Raw genomic sequence first — 20,208 nt, 5'->3', positions numbered from 1 at the left:
TGTAAAGATTGATTTTTTCCCCCAGACTTCATAACACTTCAGAAGTCTGTTTTGTAGATTAAGCTCTCATATTAGAAACACATTTTAAGTACAAACATACCTGAAACCATTATTCTAAAAGAACAAAGAAATATCCAGTGAATTTCTAGAATTTCTACATTATCATATTTGCCAGCTGCTATATAGGATCATATCTGCATTTCTCATACTTTAATTTTCTTTTTTTAAGTCAATAATGCCCCTAAAATATAAAGTAAACAAGAAAATATAAAGTAGACAATTATATGCATATTCATAGAATCATACAATGGCGTGGGTTGAAAAGGACCTCGAAGACCATTGAGTTTCAACCCCCCTGCCATGGGCAGTGTTGCCAACCACTAGACCACTTCTTAAGCCACTTTTTAAATTCACTTTTAAACTCTTGCGTCTTAGACTGCTAAGTAAAATCTTCCATAAAATGCTTTAAGGCCAGAATAAAGGAAGCATGCACACAAAAGGCACACTACTAATATATGTTAGATAGATGCACAGCTAAGAATCCAGGAGCAACTATTCCATATCCTTCTAGTAGGAATCAGTAATTAAGGTTTACATAAAAAGCATGGAAGAAAAGATATGAACAGATATGAAGGGAATTAAGTCAGTCAATCAATTTCCTTTCAGTCAAGAAGACTAAATTGCTGATACCTGGACAGTTTTCAACCACTTATTAAACATCATTCCTAACACGTGAAATGCAGACAATGTACGAATGAACTAAAACCAAATAGTTTTAGCAGTACACTGAAGTTTCCCTCTGCACTCAAGCATTGCTCAATTTTTTCCATTTTCCATTGTTTTGTTTAAGATTAGATATATGCATCCATGGAATTTAAGACTAGAATATGCACCTTTGATTAGGATTGGAATATTGTAAGGCCGGTGACAGCCTTGTCCACCACACCTCAGAATAAGGCTGCTGTTGTGCAGAATTTGAAAACAAATATCTCTTTTTATAACTAGGTATTATGCAAATTAAACAAAACCAAATTCACTTCCATTCCAAGGAAACAGAATCAGGCTGATGATATCCTGCCCAATATTTAGTGATGTGATTTTACAGTGGTTCTGCTGGACACCATAGCATATTACATTCTTCCAGTCTCTACACAATTTCTTTGAAGATGCATACCTGTTCACATTTCCATATCAGCTCAAATTTTTGATAGCTACAAGCTACATAAAGAATATTGTTCATCATCTCTAGTTATATCAAAATCTCCTGTGATTTCCTGAAATGAACAAGATTTTTATGTGCTCTCATCTCACAGTTACAAATATTCATTCAACAATATGTCAAATATCCAACTTCAAAAGACAACTGGCTTGGAGGCAAATAAATGTTAATTGTAGATTTTTCAGTTCCTCAGCATTTGAAGCTGTAGACCTATACTTCCAAATACATTTTACTGATTTCCTTGTTCTTGAAGTGAAGAAACAGGGAAAAAATGCAGAAGAGACAGCTCAAGAAAGGTAAAAGAATAGTACAATATGATGATGATGCTACATTAACAACAAAAATTACCAGACCTAAAAGAGCTAGACTTGCAGTCCAGAAGGTCAACAGGACATTTATTGTATTAAAAGGTAATTGGACTAAGCTGGCAAGTATGACGTAAAAGCAACAGGGACCTTTTTCCTTCAGGGAAAAATTTCATTTACAGACTATTTTTCAGATATTCAGCATAAACATGTTTATCTTTTAAAAGAAGTAGTAGTACAGAAATACAATTTTACTGGTAATTAAAAGCTGTTCAAAACATAGATATTTAACTTATTCCATGCCTAATTACAGAAAAGTAGAAAAATTAAAATTATTTTTACCTTTTCTAGCTTTTTAGCCTCAATATGTCGCAGCACCTGTTCCCTCCAGTCATGAGGGACTTTACTTTTTCCTGCAGGGTCTAACAAAGAGTGCTCAGAGTTAACTCTTGGATTTGATCTCTTTGAAGGGCTAGTCCGAGAGTAATTAAAGTCACTAACTGACATAGTTCTTTCTGGTATTTCATTCACTGATGGATGAGCACTCTGTGGTCGAGGTACACTTGGGCCATCAATGCTGTATGTCCTGGCAGAAAGAGGTCTCTGCTGCCCTGACATTACTGGTGGAGCTCTTCCCATTGAATGCAAATCTCTGTATGTTAAATAATCCCCTTCAGGAACCTGGGCCCGCCTTGAAGGTCCAGCATCACCAACATTGACAGAAGCACTAGAGGATACACTGCTCTGTCTTTGAAGAGTGTGCCTTGTTGCTCCAGAGAGCAGTCTATCATTTGGTGGAACGGCCCACATGTCTATATGTCTACCAGCCATTCGTTGATGAGTGCTATATGCAGCAGTGGCACGGACATTGTTATGATTGGAGAAATTCATATTGGCAGAATGCTTTACATAGCTAGGTGCTTCTGTGCTGTCAGATCTCAGCAGACGAGAAGGAGGCAAGCTGCTTTGTTCTACTTGGGTGGTTTGTTTCTGGGGCCACAAGGTGTCTTTTGCTGTTGCACTGCTGCTGTACTGAATATTATACTGGGGAGCACAAAACACCTGTGCACCACCTGTCACTGATCCTCTCACTACATTAGCACCTTCAGGATTGTGATTTGAGTCCAACTTGAATGCAGTTTTTGTAGATGATATTAAATCAGATGATGATGATGACCCAGGAAAAACTTGCAAGGGCTGATCATACAGAAGAGTAGCAGATTTACTCCTGACTATGTTTTTCCCATCTGCACTACCAGATGAAGATTTTACCAATGAGTTTGGCTGTGGAGACCCACTGTCATTGACAATATCGTAGACTTTCAGACCACCAGGGTCCATACTGGTGATGCTGTGAGACTTCATCACAGGACCACTTCTCTGAGGTGACAGATCTTCAGTGCTCTGTGAAATAGACAGCTCAGAGTTGCCATCAACTGTAGCGCTTCTCAATAGCTCATCTTTACTGGGAGACTGTGCTGATTCCTCAGGATGTCCATTTACTTTACTTATTGGACACTTATGTCCATTTTCGAAGTGCTCACCTTCTTCTTTCATAATATTATTCATAAAGCTCTTTACTGACACTACTTCTTGTGGTTTTACTCTTTCTACGGGAACTGGCACTGTCTCTTCACTAACCAGTTTACTGATATTCATGTTTATTTGGTCTAATTTGTGAGTCTCCTCTGTATGACTACTTAGATCAATATCTTTTCCTATCAAACCTATTTTTTCTTCAATGTTCAGTTCATTTTCAGACAGATTCGTAACTTTCTCCTGCACATTTATTTTTTCTTCTGCAGTAATGTTCAATTCACCCCCATTTTGCAAAAGATCATTCAAATTTTCATCTTCTCGCCTGAAAGAAAAGATAACTCATAAATAATATTCCAAAGGACTCAAGATATTCCTTCAAGAAATTTTAGAAAAATTGATGTGCAACACAGCCATGCTGTGCACACAATACAGGACAAAGATTGATTTACAAAAAAGTTTATGATTTGCTATCTTACCATTACAAAAATATGCTATACAGAGGGTTTACTTTGCTTGCTCTTGTTAGCATCATGTTCTGATTTCAGACGGCGTATGGGAACTGTTAGGTCACAGCCTAAACCAATGACTGAGCGCATGGTGAAGGGACACAGCCAGCCCTGCGAGCACAGATGGAACCAATTCACCTGTGCAACCAGAAGGGGTGGACCCTGTCTCCACCCCTCCCTAACCACATTTAAGGGCTGGCAGCCACAAGGGAAAGGTCTCTACTTGGATATTGCTTCCTTTGGAGTGTTTAGCAAGCTCAGATCCTTGGAAGAGGGTAAGCAATTCCTTCTTTACTATTAGATTGCAACCTCTACCTTTCTTGAGTGATCCAAAACTGGTTTAAAGCAGATTTATCTGCTATCGCCTATGCTTACAGAAGGTTGCTTAACTTCTACATGAATAATTGAAGGTAGTTTACAAATGTTAAAAAGTAGAAAGCAAAAGTAACTTAAATTTCTTATAAAATACTTCCAAACTCCACGAAAATTTTAGGCAAAATTCTTGCATTGACACACTTAAAAAAGAAAGTCACAAACCTTTAAGTCCATTCTTCAAAAGATTCTAAAAGCTTTTTAAGAATTACGTTAACAATCAAATGGATCTTCAATATTTTCAACATTATGCAAATAAGAACAGAGCTTTTAAAATAGAATACTGGAAGTATTTTGCAGGAATAGCAGAAATTAAAGATGAAATTATTATACTCTCTTATAACAAGAGATGGAACCCAATCTTTCATACAAAAATTGGTCTCTGAATTTGTCCTGCTTTTTTTTGTTGCTCTTATTGTTAAAAAAAAAACCAACACTATTTCATTAATTAACATTATTTTAAAATATTAAAACTTAAAACTGTTTAATGAATAATAAAGAAATGACTAATTAAAGAAATTCGCATGTAATATGAAAGATTAAATAATGTTTTGCTATTATACTTGCTTAGTTTTATACAGTATTTTACAAACCTGATCTTGGATAAAACAGCAGCATGTGTTTCTTTGTCTGGAGAACAGAGAGAAATATCTTGGCTACTATCAGTATTCAAGGAGACAGAATCTGACATTCGAGAAGGAGAGGAACAATTGCTGTTATTTTGATTACTGTTATGGGTAGCTTCATCTGACAAGGAATCAGCATCTTTTGAATCATCTGTAACAGAAAATAATGTCAATTTAGTTATAGATACAGACATCTGTTTAATAGCTATTTAACATGTTTAAATCACAGTGCTTAGAAATCGTATGTCATTCCTCAGTTCTACTTATTAGCTTATATGTTAGTTTCCAGTAATACCTTTGCAAACTTTTTATAAATTCACAAGGCCACCGCTGGCAATAGTTCCTATTACTTTTGAAATATTTGGTTCAATGTAAACAGTACTCATCTGTTAAATCTAAATTTGCCAAGTTTCCTTAGCATAACCTAGTGTTGCATTATTTAATATTTCCCAAACATATCCATCAAATGATGTTTTTACAGATTTTACTGCTTTCACAGTAACTCCAAAGTTTTCAGTTGCATTACTCTATTAGCCCAAAGAAAACAACGTACACTGCTTCAAATACAGGATTTTTAAAGCTCACACAATTCTTACTTTTTAACATTAAATCATTGTTAAATAGCTACTCAGTGCATCAAGCAGTTTGGAAAGAACTAGATCACTGAAGCTGCATATAGTTTTACAAATGGAAAAAAAAAAAAGGAAAGAGAAATGTTCTTCTGCATGGGTGGAACGCGATGCATCCCCATACTTCACACATTATTTAGGACATTTTCAGAATTATTTACACTTGTCCATACTGATTAATGTATGCATACTTAAATACTGTATCCATATAAAAATAATTGATTTGCAAAACTCCAAGCCAGCCACGATTCTGACATGAGCAAACATAAGCGTACAAATAGAAACTTTTTTTTTTTGCTTCAAGACATAGTTTCTCAAATTTGAACCCATAACTAATTTTAACTCCATAGATGAGAAAGAAGTTTTGACTTAGTAACTTTCGCCAGGTATAAAAGACCAAAGACAACATTAATAAATATCAGTTTTTTCACAGAATCATGAAGTGGATGAAGTTGGAAAAGACCTTAAAGATCATCTCTTTCCAACCCCCTGCCATAGACAGCCTTGCCATTCACCAGCTCAGGCTGCCCAGGACCTAGCCTAACCTTGAACGCCTCCAATGACAGAGCATCCACAACTTCTCTGGGCAAACTACTCCACCATTGTCTGATAAAAGAATTTACTGATCCATGTTGAATGCTCAGCAGACTCTTCTGGGTACCTGAGTGGCTTTTCCATCATCCTCAAAAAAAAAAAAGAATCTTACCCACTTACATAAAACAGTCAGAAAAGCTTTTTTTTTTTTTCCTGGACAGTACTGGACTAGGGACACCATATGGAGCAAAACACTACTTGCTCTCAGACTTAAAAATTTAGTTTCCTCTGAAAGAAATGGTTATCCAGACTGAAATTATCTTCCAGAGAAGTAATATAAACCTTAGTATCTTAGTTAATAAAAACAATGATCAGATGCCTCTTGTAAGAGGAAAGAAGAATAAAGTTATTCAGGAGAAAGAGCCGCAACAAGAGAAGTTTATTCTTAAAACTTGAGAAGAGAGCACAGCTTCTCAGAGAAACTTAACTCATATTGCTGGCAACAACAGCAGCAATAATCCAAAAAAATGTGGGAGAAGGAGGAAGTATGGAATATTTCCACGGTAAATACCATTTTCTGCAATTCTCCTGTTACATACTGAGAGTGTATTTGAGCTAACAGTTCTCAAAACCACAAAACATTCTTTTTCCCTTTGACTTTAAACTGATCGCAAAAATTAACAAAATGGGAATGTCAGCACAGCTTTCTCAATCATACTCAAGATACAACAGGATTCTTTCCTCTATTCATATAATCAGAAGAATATACCAAGTTGGAAGAGACCCACAAGGATCACAAAGTCAACTCCTGGCTCCGCACAGGAACACACAAAATTCAAATCCTACATCTGAGAGCTCTGTCGAAATGCTTCTTGAACTCCGTCAGCCTGGGCCATGACAGCTGCATTGTGGGGATCCTGTTTCAGTGCCCAGCCACTCCCTGGATGACTTTCTTCCTAATCCCCAACCTGACTCTCCCCTGACACATCTCCATGCCTTTCCCTCAGGTCCTGTTTCTGTGACCAGAAGAGATCAGCACCTGCTTCTCTGCTCTCCTCATGAGGAAGCTGTAAGCCACCATGAGGCCTCCCCTTCTTTGGGCTGAACCTCATACATCTTAACTTCTAGACCCTTTCCTATCTTTGGACGGTCTAATAGTTTTATGCCCTTCTAATACTGTGGGTACACAACTGCACACAGTGCTCGAGGTGAGGCCACACAGCACAAAGCAAAGCAGGACAATCCCTTCCCCCCAGTGGCAGTGCTAGGCCTGGTGCACTGCAGCTGCAGGGTACACGTGGCCTTTTTGGCTGTCTGCGCATACTGCTGACTCAGATTCAACTTGCCATCAACCACAACCCCACGCACTTTTCCATGGGGCTACTCTTCAGCCTCAGTCTGTATGTGAATGTATTTTAAAAGTGCCATTGTTTTTATCCCCCACAGTACTTGCCAGCTTCAACTGTGAGCTTTGGCCACAAGAACTTTCTCTCTACAATGGCAAACTGCATCTCTGTAGTCCTCCCGTCCTGCCTGATCATGCTTCCAGGGGCCATACATTTTCTTTTTCTGCCTAATTTCAAGAAGACAATCCCTGCTAAGCTATGCCAGCCTTCTGCCTTGCTTGTTTGACTTCCAAACATCTGGAATTGCCTGCTCTTAATAGGTAGCGCTTAAAAAGTGACCAGCACTGACGGACCCCAATGCTGTCAAAAGCAATCCTCCAAAGAAGTTCACTAGTTCTCTGTGCACTCTCAAAACTGCACTCCCCACATCCAAGGTTGAAGTTTTGGTGGTAGTTTTCCACCTTTCACTCAACTACTTCATGGTCACTATGGCGACGATGGCTTCCAATCAATACTTCTCCCATAAGACTTTTTCTGTTTACAACAAATTAATGGCTTAACTAGAGAACTGGTCATCTTTTAACACACACATCTGATCACCTTTTACACAATTCAAATGGAAAGACTAGCCATTTTGAGTCAAGGAATTAATAGAATTGCACAATACTTCTTTTTATGGTATCTAACCTTTTTTATTGTTGCTAAGAGCTACCACTTTAGGTTGGTTGATGGAAGTTTCAATCAGTGGTGGTCGCATTTCTGCCATTTTCATCTCTTCATCAGAGGAGAGTTCTTCGGATTCCTGCTAAAGGAAAAACAGTTTTATATAGAGTGCATTTTAAATAAGTGGTTAAAGGTTAAGTGAAGTTGATCTAAACCATCACCCTATCTAATATGCAGTGAAGGTAAACAAATAACATAACATAGGCCTAACAAAGGAACTGTGTAGTGCAAATCAAATGAATTTAGTAACATTTTCCACTGAATTATCTTTAAGAAGCAGCACATACATAGTTGCTTTGTGCGTGATGAACTCAGTGGGAATGATGATCAAACTGGTGGTAAATTTAGCTTGGGTGTTTATTTTGAAATTTACAGTGGGGTAAATTTTCAAATGGAAGAGAAGTTATTTAACTTCTAGAATAAATTATGCTGAATAGATCTAGGCTAGAAATCACTAGATCCTAACCATTAGATGAATCTCAGTACAATTCTGAAAGACATAAAACTGACAAAGCTGCCTGCAAGAGCAGCCAGGCAACAGATTCAGAATTCTACTGCCTGGCCTACATACATACTCCTGTCATCTTCAGGAAAGCAATTTTTTTCAGTAATATTCTGTAAAGAAAAAAATACCTTTCTTCCCATAAGTGAAAATTTCATTTCACTACAAAATACAGTGCAGATTACAAGATAAGTCTGTTCAGCGTTCACTTTTTCTTCAAAGTTTCAGAACATCTAACATGGATGTTCTGGAGTACCACCAATTCCATGATACCAACTACCTGACCAGTTCTTTGGACTTACTAGAGGACAGTAGAACTGAGTGAGAAGTACCACACATGTTGTGACCAACTTTATAACAATCCTGTCCCTCTGTAATAAGAACAGATAACTTCTTCACTATCTCTGTCAGATTGTCCTTCCCCTTGGGTGTGACATACAACAAGTGTAATTAACATTGAAAGGAAAAGCTTTTATGCACATGAGGTTATGTGGATTGAGACAAAGTTACTATCAAGTTACTATAGTGAAGTAAGGAAGCAGGGAGAGGGAGGTGGTGGTCCCCCTCTACTCAGCTCTTGTGAGGCCCCATCTGGAGTACTGTGTCCAGGCCTGGGGCCCCCAGCACAAGAGGGACGTGGAGCTCTTGGAATGAGTGCAGAGGGGGGCGACGAAGATGATCAGAGGGCTGGAGCACCTCTCCTATGAGCAAAGGTTGAGGGAACTGGGCTTGTTTAGTTTGGAGAAGAGAAGGCTCTGGAGAGACCTCATTGTGGCCTTCCAATACTTGAAGAGAGCGTATAAACAGGAGGGGGATCGATTGTTTGTGAGGGTGGATAGCAATAGGACAAGGGGGAATGGTTTTAAGCTGAGACAGGGGAGATTTAGGTTAGATATTAGGAGGAAGTTTTTCACACAGAGGGTGGTGACGCACTGGAACAGGTTGCCCAGGGAGGTTGTGGATGCCCTGTCCCTGGAAGCATTCAAGGCCAGACTGGACGTGACTCTGGGCAGCCTGGTCTAGTGGTTGGCAACCCTGCACTTGGCAGGGGGGTTGAGACTCGATGATCTTTGAGGTCCTTTTCAACCCAGGCCATTCTATGATTCTATGATTCTATGAATTCAGTATCCACAGCTGACTATATACTACAGCCTGATTTCCTTACTGGTATACAGCCAGGTTTAAAGAATGACTGCTACTGCCAGACTACTAATATAATTTTTTTGAGATCATGTTTTTAAACTGAAGAAAACTGTCAGAACCAGTACTTTCAGAAAGCATGCAGTAGCAGGAACATGCAAAGGGGGAAAAGACCCGGCAACAGCCACAATAGCTTGCCATAAAGCCTCTTCATCGCATGATAAATGCAAGCTCCGCTGCTCGCACAACACAAATTGTGTTATATAACACATATATGATATATAAATAATCAGTTCATGAAATTATTGGAAAAAAAAGCATTTTAAATGTTATGACTGGGAAGTGATTGACAAGTTTCAAAATGTTATTAATGCTGAAATATACTCTAAATTTAAAAATATATATGATGTTTGTCACAGATGCACAAAGAGTTCAGAAAGTACAAGTGTCTGATTTCTGTAATGCAAGTCATATTCATGATATCTTACTATTAAATACAGATGAATACATATCTTTAAGCCCACTTGTTATTTGAAATGAACAGGCACAGTCACTTGTATATTCAAGTTTTTGATTGCTCCCACTGACAAGACATTTTGACATTTCAGTGATAATCACAATCAATTATTTACTGAGGTGCTGAAAATCAAGCGAAAACTGGAAAATTCTATTTAAGTAACAACCTTTCCACAGCTTAGTACTTAGATCAATTTTTGAGCTTGACTTATTTTTCTTTAAATATATACAGTTTCATTATGAAATTTTTGTTAGATTTTTCAACTTGCACTTATAGCGGAAGTGAGAACAATGTTGCATTACCAACCCCTCTGTACTAACAGTGCTTATGGATAGAAATTTTCTGCTTTTGTCAACGTGAATTTTCATCTCTCCTAGAAGCTAGTCTGATGCAACACCAGCACAACTCTTTGACTGCTATAATGTTCATCACAATGCCTCACCTCAAGCGTGTCTTCATGGTTAACAATTGTTTTTGTGTTCTGCAAGGTTTTAACAAGTGCAGCCATCTGTGAATTTGCAGTGCAGTGCTCAGCTTCTGGTTCAGTAGGCTTCTGCGCAGAGCTTCCTGCTGAATATTGCTTTCTCTCATCAGCCTTATTCTTTACTGGAACAATTTCAGAAGTCTACAGGATTAAGAACATTTGTAGAAAAAAACATTTTGAAACCCTTTTCAGTAACATGATATTAAGAATTAGCATTACATGTTATGGGAAACTGAAATGGAATATGTTTGAAATGATCAAGTATGAAATACACTAGATAGAGAGAAATCTCTCTAGACTATTCAGTTATAGTCCTCACCCTTTTCCAATTGGTCTCACTCTCATCCTTACTGGGGTCAATTAATACTGTTAAACTTCCAGTTAAATTAGAAAGAAAAGCCCAGAGTATCTACAATGAGACAAGTCAAGATCAAAGACAGGCCAAACAGTCCTACCACCTATTACACTACATCGAGCTGTTAGTGACCTGTATGCCAACTTGCTACCATTGCATTCACAACTCACTGTGCAAAACCATCAGTCTTGAGGGCAAGAGTTATAATTCTTTGAAATGATCTTGATTTTTCTTTTTCAAGCTCGGTGGTCAAATAAGAATTCCTCCAGAAAATGAAGAAGCCAGCTCCATTACACACCTGTATTTTGTATTTCCCTGAGAATCAAGCCATTTTCTTTGTTCTCAGTGCTAGAGAAAAATTGCTACTACAAACGAGATATTTATTGCAGACTTCACAGTGAGGGTAACAGAACACTGGAACAGGCTGCCCAGAGAGGTTGTGGGGTCTCCTTCTCTGTAGACATTCAAAACCCACCTGGACATGTTCCTGTGTGACCTAATCTCGGTGTTCCTGCTCCAGCAGGGGGATTGGACTAGATGATCATTTGAGGTCCTTTCCAATTCCTGACATTCTGTGATTCTTATGATGATGAAGAGGTAAGCCCTACTCTTAAATGCGGAGCATTAATGAGGAGAGAGAAGAACTAAAAGGAATTAATGGCAATCTAGATATTTGGAAGTTTCAGTGAAGTCAGAAGATAATATTGTATCTAACCTTTACCCCTACATCTTTTACAGAAACTGTCTGGCTTTCTCGTTTTGATTCCTTGGCAACATCTTCAGTAGACTCTTCATCCTTTAGCCTGTGTACAATTGTCTGGACTGTTTTGACCATGTTTTTCAGCTCATCAGGATATGGAGTTGGATACCTCTTCAGATTGCCTTCCTGTGTAATAAAATAGTAATGTTCTAATTTTAATTAAAAGCTGTAATTAAAGTATCAAGCATTAAAATAGACAATGAATTAAGCCCAAACACTCAGAGCAACATCTAGATTCTCCACTTCACTGTTTGAGTCTACCTAGATAAACATAATTTTAGAAAACTCATCAGAATTACAAATCAATTATTTTTGTTTTAAATTTGTCCGTTGATAGCAAGCAGGAGGAATAATGACAACCGTAATACATTTAAATAAAAATCAGAATTAACCATTATTTCCCCACTATCCCTCCCCTGTAGCAGCACCAGTCCAGCAATTTCATAATTATGCCCAACACTGTCTTAAACCAGCTAAGACTCTTTCCCCAGTGCTCCACTTTAATGATGAGGAAAGAAATAGTCCAGTTTGATGTTCTTAAGATAATAAATGAAGTCTTGATTTATTCAGCAGAGCTAAATCCACAGTCATAGGAATAAAAAGGATGGGAGACAGGAGTGTGAATGGGAAGGAGAGAGAAATACCAGTAGCAAAAAATAAATTAAATACTAACTCGAGGTGGTGCCTCTCTCTCATCTTTGTCTTCATCACACTCAAATGCCACCTGAGCACGCTGTTTCCTCTGTTCCTCCCACAAAGATGGATTGAAACTTTCATTGTCAGATATGAACATAACTAAATAAAAAAACAAACACTTATGAGAATAGGATATATTACACAAAGTTAAAATCCTCTTTTCCTTACTTTTTCTTGGATGGCACTGATGCATTTTTTTTACTTTTTGTACTTGAAAAGGTAACAAATTAATGATGCTGTAAGTTGAAAAAGAATTCTTACCATCCTCAGTCCTTGGTTGCTGGGGGAACATGTAATTTGTAAGCACAGTTTTCTGTGTGTCAGGGTCAGCTTCTTTTTGAAGGGGGATAAGTGGTTTAGACTAAGAAGCAAATCAAAGAAGGATCCATTAAGAAAATATACACAAGTAAAAAGTAAAGATTATCTACATAGCTTACATGATACAAGGCAGAGCAGTCTTCAACCATTTATCCTCTCAACAATTTTCAGAGAATTAAGTTATTAACATATGTCAATAGATGACTTTGTCAGGAACAAACAGAAAAAACAACTTTAAGAGAAAACACTTAAAAAACCCCCCTATTTTTGCTAGGACTTATTACTGTCCCAAAGCAAGCTGAACTGGGATACACAGATATGCTTAGTTATTCACACCTGTGGACAGCCATATAAAGAAAAATTTTGTGCTCAATTTTTTTATTTTTATTTTTTAAATATTGATATCAGACTGGTAATTCCTGCTCCTTACAAACAGAAATCTTTCACTATACCACACCTGAGATCAAAGGATTTCTGGAAGCCCTGTACACCTTAGTGCCATTCAGGAAATTGGTACAGAGGAATAAAAAAAGGCATGAGTACACTAGATACTTCTAAATAGCTTGAAACTTGGACAGCCACAGAGTTCATAGGTGGGGCAAGCAACCTAACACAAAAAAGGGTATGTAAACTTTCTCCAATGGCACAACCGCAGAGCACCACATGTATACATGTAAGTACTAGCTACTTATCAACCACCACCTTCCTTGCTTAAGCAAGCCTGAGATAACAAATAAGAAATTCCAACATCTGTTAAATTGTGTTTCTTAAGAAAGCTTTGCCAGAAAAGCTCTAACGTAAGGTAGACCCAGTGTTTATTTTGAGAGAACGGACAAAATGTCAAGGAAGTACTAATGCGCATACAAAGCACTTAATATTCAGAAGATCACTCTGTACTTGTCAGTTCAATCAGGAATAAATTCAACTATCTATCCATATTTTTTCCCCTGGAAAATTTCACCTGATTGTCCGATAGCCACATAGCAGTGAGCTGTTGCAGTTTTGTAAAGGTAAATGGCAAATTCTTCAGTCTGTAAATTACAACAAAAAAGTTCATGTAAACACAGTTATCAATACTAAGACTCGACAGTAGAAAGGCTTTTTTTTAAAAATATGCATTTCTGCCTACTTCAGCAAGCAGCATAAAAAATGAGACAAGTTAAACTGAATTTATCTCATGTCAATGACCTGAGTACAATTTTTAAGACAGCCATTAGCACTGCATATAAATCAACTACTGAACTTAAGATCAAGATTATTTATTTTTATACTTCAATTAGAAGAATCCTCAGCAATTTTACCCTTCAACATACACATGCACTAAAATTAAGAAAACAGGGTCGCACCTGAAACTGTGTTTCTTATTCTTATTATTTTTTTTAAAGATGTGGGAATAAAATCAGGCTAAGGGTAGAGCACAGAGAAACTGGATTTGGAGAACAGAAGGGGGAGTTCAAATTTATCTCTCCCAGTACATTTCAATTCTGAAAATTGATCAATCCAAAAAGATGTGTTTTGCCAGTTTTTAATGACCAGCTTTAATTAAAAATGACTCCTTCCTCAGCACATGTGTGTTTTATCATATACTGTGACACTTCTGTTTTGTGCCCCCTATATGCAATACAGGAAGGTATTAATTTTTTAAGCTATGAATCAAATACAAATTTTTAGAGGACAGACTAATGAATTCCCTGGAAAAATACATACTAATAACTATGGACATATCTAAGCTATATATCAATGCATGTGCTTAAATCATCAAGCATGTGCCTAATTTAAAGAAACACAGCTTCACAGAATAGAAAAACAATAAATGAAATACATGCATTTCAGTCAGACTATAAACTGTGGGATATAAAAAAAGGTAGCACAGTATATTCAGAAAAATATCTCTACTTACATCTGGGGGATAGATATCAGTTACAGTAAAATATACTCATTGTATAAAAATTATATATATATATATATAAAAAAAATTGTATTTCACACAATTTTTACTTGAATTATACGCTCACAAACCTATTGTCACTCAGGTTGATGACCTTTAATTTCTGCATGTCACCCATTTCTTCAGGGAGAAATTCAAGTTTATTTGAATGCAGAAACAATACCGTTATATACTTCCAATTTCCAATCTGAAAAAAAAATCCAAAGAATTAATTCACTTTCACAGCTCTAAATATACAATTTTTTATTACTTTAAAACAATTAGTCTACAGTAATCTTCCTTGTTAAGTGTAATTAGATTTATTCTTATACATTCTCCCTTTAGTGCTAATACAATTGGTACTGATTTCTACTTCTTGCTTCCAAAAAATTTCAGATTTAATTTATTTGTATATTTGTAAACATCCTCTTTAAACATACACAAAACCTGCTCAAGAATGATTAATTTGTTATCCAAATAAAATATGTATAGGCTATGCAAATAATATATTTATAGGCTATGCAGCTTAATACCCACGAAAATACTTTGTTTTACAGTTTTATAACTAAATACATACCTCTGGTGGTAGCTGTGTTAAGAAGTTATGGTCTGCAGCAAATGTCCTTATGTTAGATAGTTGCCCAACAGATGAAGGCAATGTTTCAATCTCATTGAAACTACAGTCCAGTTCTTCGACTGATATTAACCTGAAAAAAATATTACTCTGCTCTACAGATTGATTCATCCAACATTAACTGAATGCTTTAAGTTTTAATTAGTTTAATACCAGTATCAATTGCAAATGAAATTCAAAATGAAACTCTAAAACCCATCTGAAATTCAAATCCAAGAGAAATCATTTACTAATTGCCTAAATTCTTATTTTTTCTTAACCTTGTTATTGTCATCAGACAAGAGCTGTTAAAGGGGGTCAAGGAAATGAAAACAATCAGAATGGGACAGATGATAGCTAAATGGGAGTTAAGAGACAGTGAAGGTAAGATGTTGGCAGAGAAGAAGTATTTTGTAAATTCTAACAATACCTAGCTTACATCAGTTACAATAGAAGAAAATACATTGGAACAAATATCCTTGTTCTGTTTAGCACTTAATTCTGAACCACTTAATTTTGTCATCATTTAGGAGTTTTAAATTGCTGAACATCAATTACCATTAAAATTGTTACCCATTAAAAAAATCCTGCTAATTAACAGGTGAAAGTTCTCCCTTAAAAAAAAAAAAAAAAAGATAATTGTGCATGCTTAGATTCACTATTTACAGGCTTTTTTATACTGGTTGTATCATCTGCAACATTTAACATGACCATTCAATACAGGAATTATTGTTACAGAAAAGACTGCAGAAAAGCAGTGCAGTATTTTAATCAGGTGAAATACATACCCTCCTATGGAGTCTGGCAAAAAAATTAACTGGTTTTCATCAATTTTAAGTGTTGTTACCTTCTTCAGGGAACCTGTAGAAAAAACAAGCAACTAAATAAAAAAAATAAAAAATAACACTGGAGTTTATTAAATTTAATTTTAATCTTAAGTTGGGGGGGGGGAATGTATCTTCTGTATTCCCCGGAATTCCTAGAGTGCTATGTATTTACTAAAAAAGTAAGGTAAGCCTACAGAATTAATCTGCCAGCTCACTACAAACCAGTCATAGGAAATACTTATTTTTTTAAACTCTAGTAGTGTTGACAATTACTTAACAATTTACAAACTACTGTATGAAACCAATAATGATCCAGAATAAATACAAATGTTTTATTCAGCTTTATCCAGTACTGGAACTTCAAAACACTTGAAATGTAGGCCTAAAATACTATTTATATATTTTTAAGTGTTCTGTGTCTAATCTTGTTAGTGCACGAATTAATTGAAAATACAAACCAATAGTCTCTGGCAGTTGCTGAAGTGAATTACTGGATAACAATAAGTCTTGTAGGCTTTCACAACCTGAAATACCTTCTTCAACTATTTCAATGTTGTTTTTGGAAACATCCAGGTAGGTCAGTTGTTTCAAAGTGCCTATGAACTAAAAGCAATAGAAAATAATGCATGCTAGGAAGTGCAAGTTCAAAACAAAAGAGCCAAAAGTTTTGACTACAAACTGTCTCTGAAATGTAATATCACAGGAAAAGAGAAAATGTTTTCACAGTGATAAAACAATTTCATGCAGAATATCCTAACTTTATAATGAAATATTTTTTGCTGATACATATGCTTAACGTGTTGCTACATACATAAACACACCACAGCCATTCTGCAGGTTTCTCTGAAGTCAGTTTGCATTAAATTCAACTGCCTGATCAGTGAACATGGATTGTGATAGCTTTCCAACAGGCTTAACACGGATGTACACAGTGTAACAAAAAGGAGATAATAATGCTCATGTAAAGTCTTTTAATGCTTATGTTTGCATTTAGTGTAGAACTGCATTCTGCATAACCAAAAGCAACGACAGTGAACCAGTATATTGCACTGATAAAAAAATAAGCTGAAGTAAAGCTCGTATTACATTTATATATGAAGATTTATACACAAGTGTTAAAAATCTTTATGAGGGAGAGGGTGCAGTCACTTCCATGGATACAGTTTTACTTTATTATGAAGAAGAAAAATACAATGTATACTCATCTCTTCTCAAGGAATTATTAGCTGAAGTGCAGAAAGACAGCACAGAGGACTACTGATCAGACAAGAAAGCCTCACGTCCAAAGACTGCTAATGATTTTACGTCTGAAAAAAGACCAGCTGCTTCCCAAATTTCCACCGCTAGTTTACTAGAACACAAACACAGATTCACAAGTACTCCAGTAAGATGTCATTCAGGACCCCATGCATCTGAGGGATGTCAGAAACCTTCCTCAAGCTGGAAGAACGTTTTCACAGGTATTTGTACACCCAGGATAGAATCCTCAGCCGTCATTGCTTGCTTTACGGCCATTACCAGTAAAAAGTCAAGAAGTCACGTGACATTTACCCTGTATATTCTCATTTACTCTTTAAGGCAAACAATTCCTCTTTGGAAGGACTAGGCAGCCCTAACTTTGAATCAAGATTCAAACTACGATTTTCACCCCTTTCTTGATTTGGAACATGATGTTTAGATGACAGAACTTTCAATGAAAAATAAGCTGTGTACAGAAACATGAAAAAAAAATCATGATCAGTGACAACTTCCAAGTAGGCTAGTTAAGCCTTAAGTAGCATTTATCCTATTGGCTTTAAGTAACCTAAAAATTATACAGCAACTTTAATATATATGCAGTCAAAGAAAATACAACTGTAAATTAAAATACTAAATATTAAAACAGTAAAAGGACTTACTCCTGGAATAAGTGTTAGTCTATTACCATCCATCCAAAACTCCTTTAACCCACTCAGTTGCTCAAGTACTTCAGGCTGTAAAGGGAAACCATTTTTAAAAATAGTCATTAAAAAATACTGAAAGGCAAAAAAACTTCAGTGATTCATATATTGCAACTAATGTAACTAATGTCTTATTACAGCTGTTACATACATTTGTTTCATTGGTTGATAAAAAAACAGGTAATTCACATTTTGAAATATATATACCAGACATACAAAACATGAGAACCTGATGATAATACTAAAATCTATATAGAACTAAAACCTTTTTAGAAACTATTATTTTTTACAGCAACTACTATTTTTCAACTAGAACATACAAGGACATCTTGTATACAGTTCTCTTTCTCCTGAAGGAGGTCTAAAAATCCTTAAGTCTACCAGCCCAGAAAAGCTGTTTTTCAGAAATGACAAAGTTGACAAAATAATGACCTAGAAAACCGGGAAACAAATGGTGCATCTGCACAATACAAGTAAACCATTTGATCCATAAAATGAAGTAAAAGACATGGTCCCATTGCAACTTATTGTGTCTGAGAAAGACCACTTCGCAGGAAAGCATATACAGCATGAATGTTTACGATTTAAACCTTCTTCCTGAGAAAGTAAAACAAAGCATGTTGTACTGTATCCTAACAACTACAGTCAAGTTCAGTTAAATATAGAACTCAGTTTATTTATATTGTAAATACACAGAATCACTATATACATTTCTGCAGTCTTGGCACCCAATAACTAATTTTCCAAGAGAAAACTTTTTTTTTTTAACTACATTTTGGACAGGCCTTGATGCAAAAAGAAATTTAAAAAAAAGCACAGTTCTAGCCCTTTTTATACTTTTACCAAAGAATTATAATGAAATAAGTTATCAGTAGTTGACTCTTGCAAATAAAAAGTTGGGAGACATGAAGTAGTCAGACAGAAGTACATACAAATAGGTACTTTCATAGGCTATACTTAATTCCTGGCTGTTACAGCATAACATAGGCCCGAGTATTTTACTTTAAGGCTCCCACAGGCATAGCAACACTATAATGAGCATACGGCAGTAATGTTCATTACTGTAATACTAGCGAACACTTCCTCTAATACACTTCTGTATCTAAAAGGCCACACAAATAGACAAGTTCATTTGTTTATGATCTGTGGCTAATGAAGTACCCACTGGTAGCATACAGAGGTTTGACTTCATATGGTAGGTCAGTATATTCCACTATTCTTCTATTTCAGTTCCCTTATATGGGAAAGTACTCACAGAAGCAGATAAATGTCAAATGAAAAATCCTGACCACATACATTGTGGGTTGTGTTTCTTTGTTTTGTTTCTTTTCTTTCAACAATATTCAAACTTAGAATAATTTATCTTGAATATAAACAGCTTGGGCCCACTAAAAAAGGCAAGTCATGCACAGCTTACATAGAACTGCAACATTAAACAAGATAAACAATAAATGTTTAGAATTTATTATAAGCCAAGCCATTATGTTTATAATTCATACATATATTACCATTAACATTTAAGTGGCACGTTAGTCCCACTATGCCAATGTTTTATTTTCAAACACATACTCATATGCAAAAGAAAATGCACAATTTTAAAAATGGGCTCCATAAAGTAGCATAAGGTATTGATAATATTTGCTCAGTAGCAGAATTCTTGAGACAATTTTCACTTTTTCCTAACGATTACAAATTGATTATTTAACAAAGATGTTTATTGAACAATCAAAGGTCTATTTAGATGAAACTCACCACTTCTGTGAATTCATTACTCCCTAGGTCCAGTCTCTCCAGCTGGGTTAGTCTGGACATGGTTCTGCATAGGAAGGGGATTAATAAGAATCAGAATTAATAAAATACAATCTTCCTGTATTCATCCAAATACATTTGTTGAATTAGTATTAAGTAGTGATGCTGTTCTATAAATAGATTAGTATCTAAAGGTAAAATTTTCATACTGTTCAACTAAGCATACATTAATGATCGCGCTGTGATTGCCACACAAAGAGAAATTCATTTATGGATTAGTTTACAAAAACTGAAGACCACTAGAGTTATCTTTATGACAAAGATTAACTCAGTGAAGTCAGTCTTCAACTGCCTCAGCTTTTCACCTATTGTTACAATCACAGCTTTCATCCTAAGGAAAGACCACTTCTTAATGATAACCAAAACCAGACAAGGCCACTGTTGAATCACAGTAATAACCAACACTTTCTCCTTTTACATTGAATGAACTTTACCAGTAGCCTGGAACACAGGATGGAATTCTAATTATTCCTCCAGTCCTAAAAACTAGAGACCAGATTACTAACCAGGATTTCATGACA

At 36.0% G+C, this 20,208-nt stretch overlaps 1 protein-coding gene across 7 annotated transcripts in view; it reads right to left on the bottom strand.

Annotated features, from left to right (window-relative positions):
- Nucleotides 1-20,208, bottom strand: part of ERBIN (erbb2 interacting protein) — a 114,080-nt gene that overhangs the window by 14,424 nt on the left and 79,448 nt on the right. For 5 of the 7 annotated variants that reach the window (XM_021379495.1, XM_021379494.1, XM_021379492.1 and 2 more), the window contains 14 exons: nucleotides 19,631-19,694; nucleotides 17,837-17,911; nucleotides 16,397-16,541; nucleotides 15,900-15,972; nucleotides 15,076-15,205; nucleotides 14,591-14,706; nucleotides 13,533-13,602; nucleotides 12,515-12,614; nucleotides 12,231-12,352; nucleotides 11,513-11,683; nucleotides 10,401-10,583; nucleotides 7,764-7,881; nucleotides 4,535-4,718; nucleotides 1,867-3,385 (listed from right to left, as the gene is read on the bottom strand). In XM_021379495.1, the coding sequence (XP_021235170.1) occupies nucleotides 1,867-3,385; nucleotides 4,535-4,718; nucleotides 7,764-7,881; nucleotides 10,401-10,583; nucleotides 11,513-11,683; nucleotides 12,231-12,352; nucleotides 12,515-12,614; nucleotides 13,533-13,602; nucleotides 14,591-14,706; nucleotides 15,076-15,205; nucleotides 15,900-15,972; nucleotides 16,397-16,541; nucleotides 17,837-17,911; nucleotides 19,631-19,694 (3,070 nt within the window). The remainder of the gene's footprint in view (nucleotides 1-1,866; nucleotides 3,386-4,534; nucleotides 4,719-7,763; nucleotides 7,882-10,400; nucleotides 10,584-11,512; nucleotides 11,684-12,230; nucleotides 12,353-12,514; nucleotides 12,615-13,532; nucleotides 13,603-14,590; nucleotides 14,707-15,075; nucleotides 15,206-15,899; nucleotides 15,973-16,396; nucleotides 16,542-17,836; nucleotides 17,912-19,630; nucleotides 19,695-20,208) is intronic. The other 2 variants (XM_021379491.1, XM_021379489.1) reach the window with 1 other exon arrangement.

Source organism: Numida meleagris, chromosome Z (assembly GCF_002078875.1).
Source record: "Numida meleagris isolate 19003 breed g44 Domestic line chromosome Z, NumMel1.0, whole genome shotgun sequence".
NCBI lineage: Eukaryota > Metazoa > Chordata > Aves > Galliformes > Numididae > Numida > Numida meleagris.
Note: the sequence above shows the minus strand (reverse complement) of the source record. Positions and strands in the feature narration are given on the sequence as shown.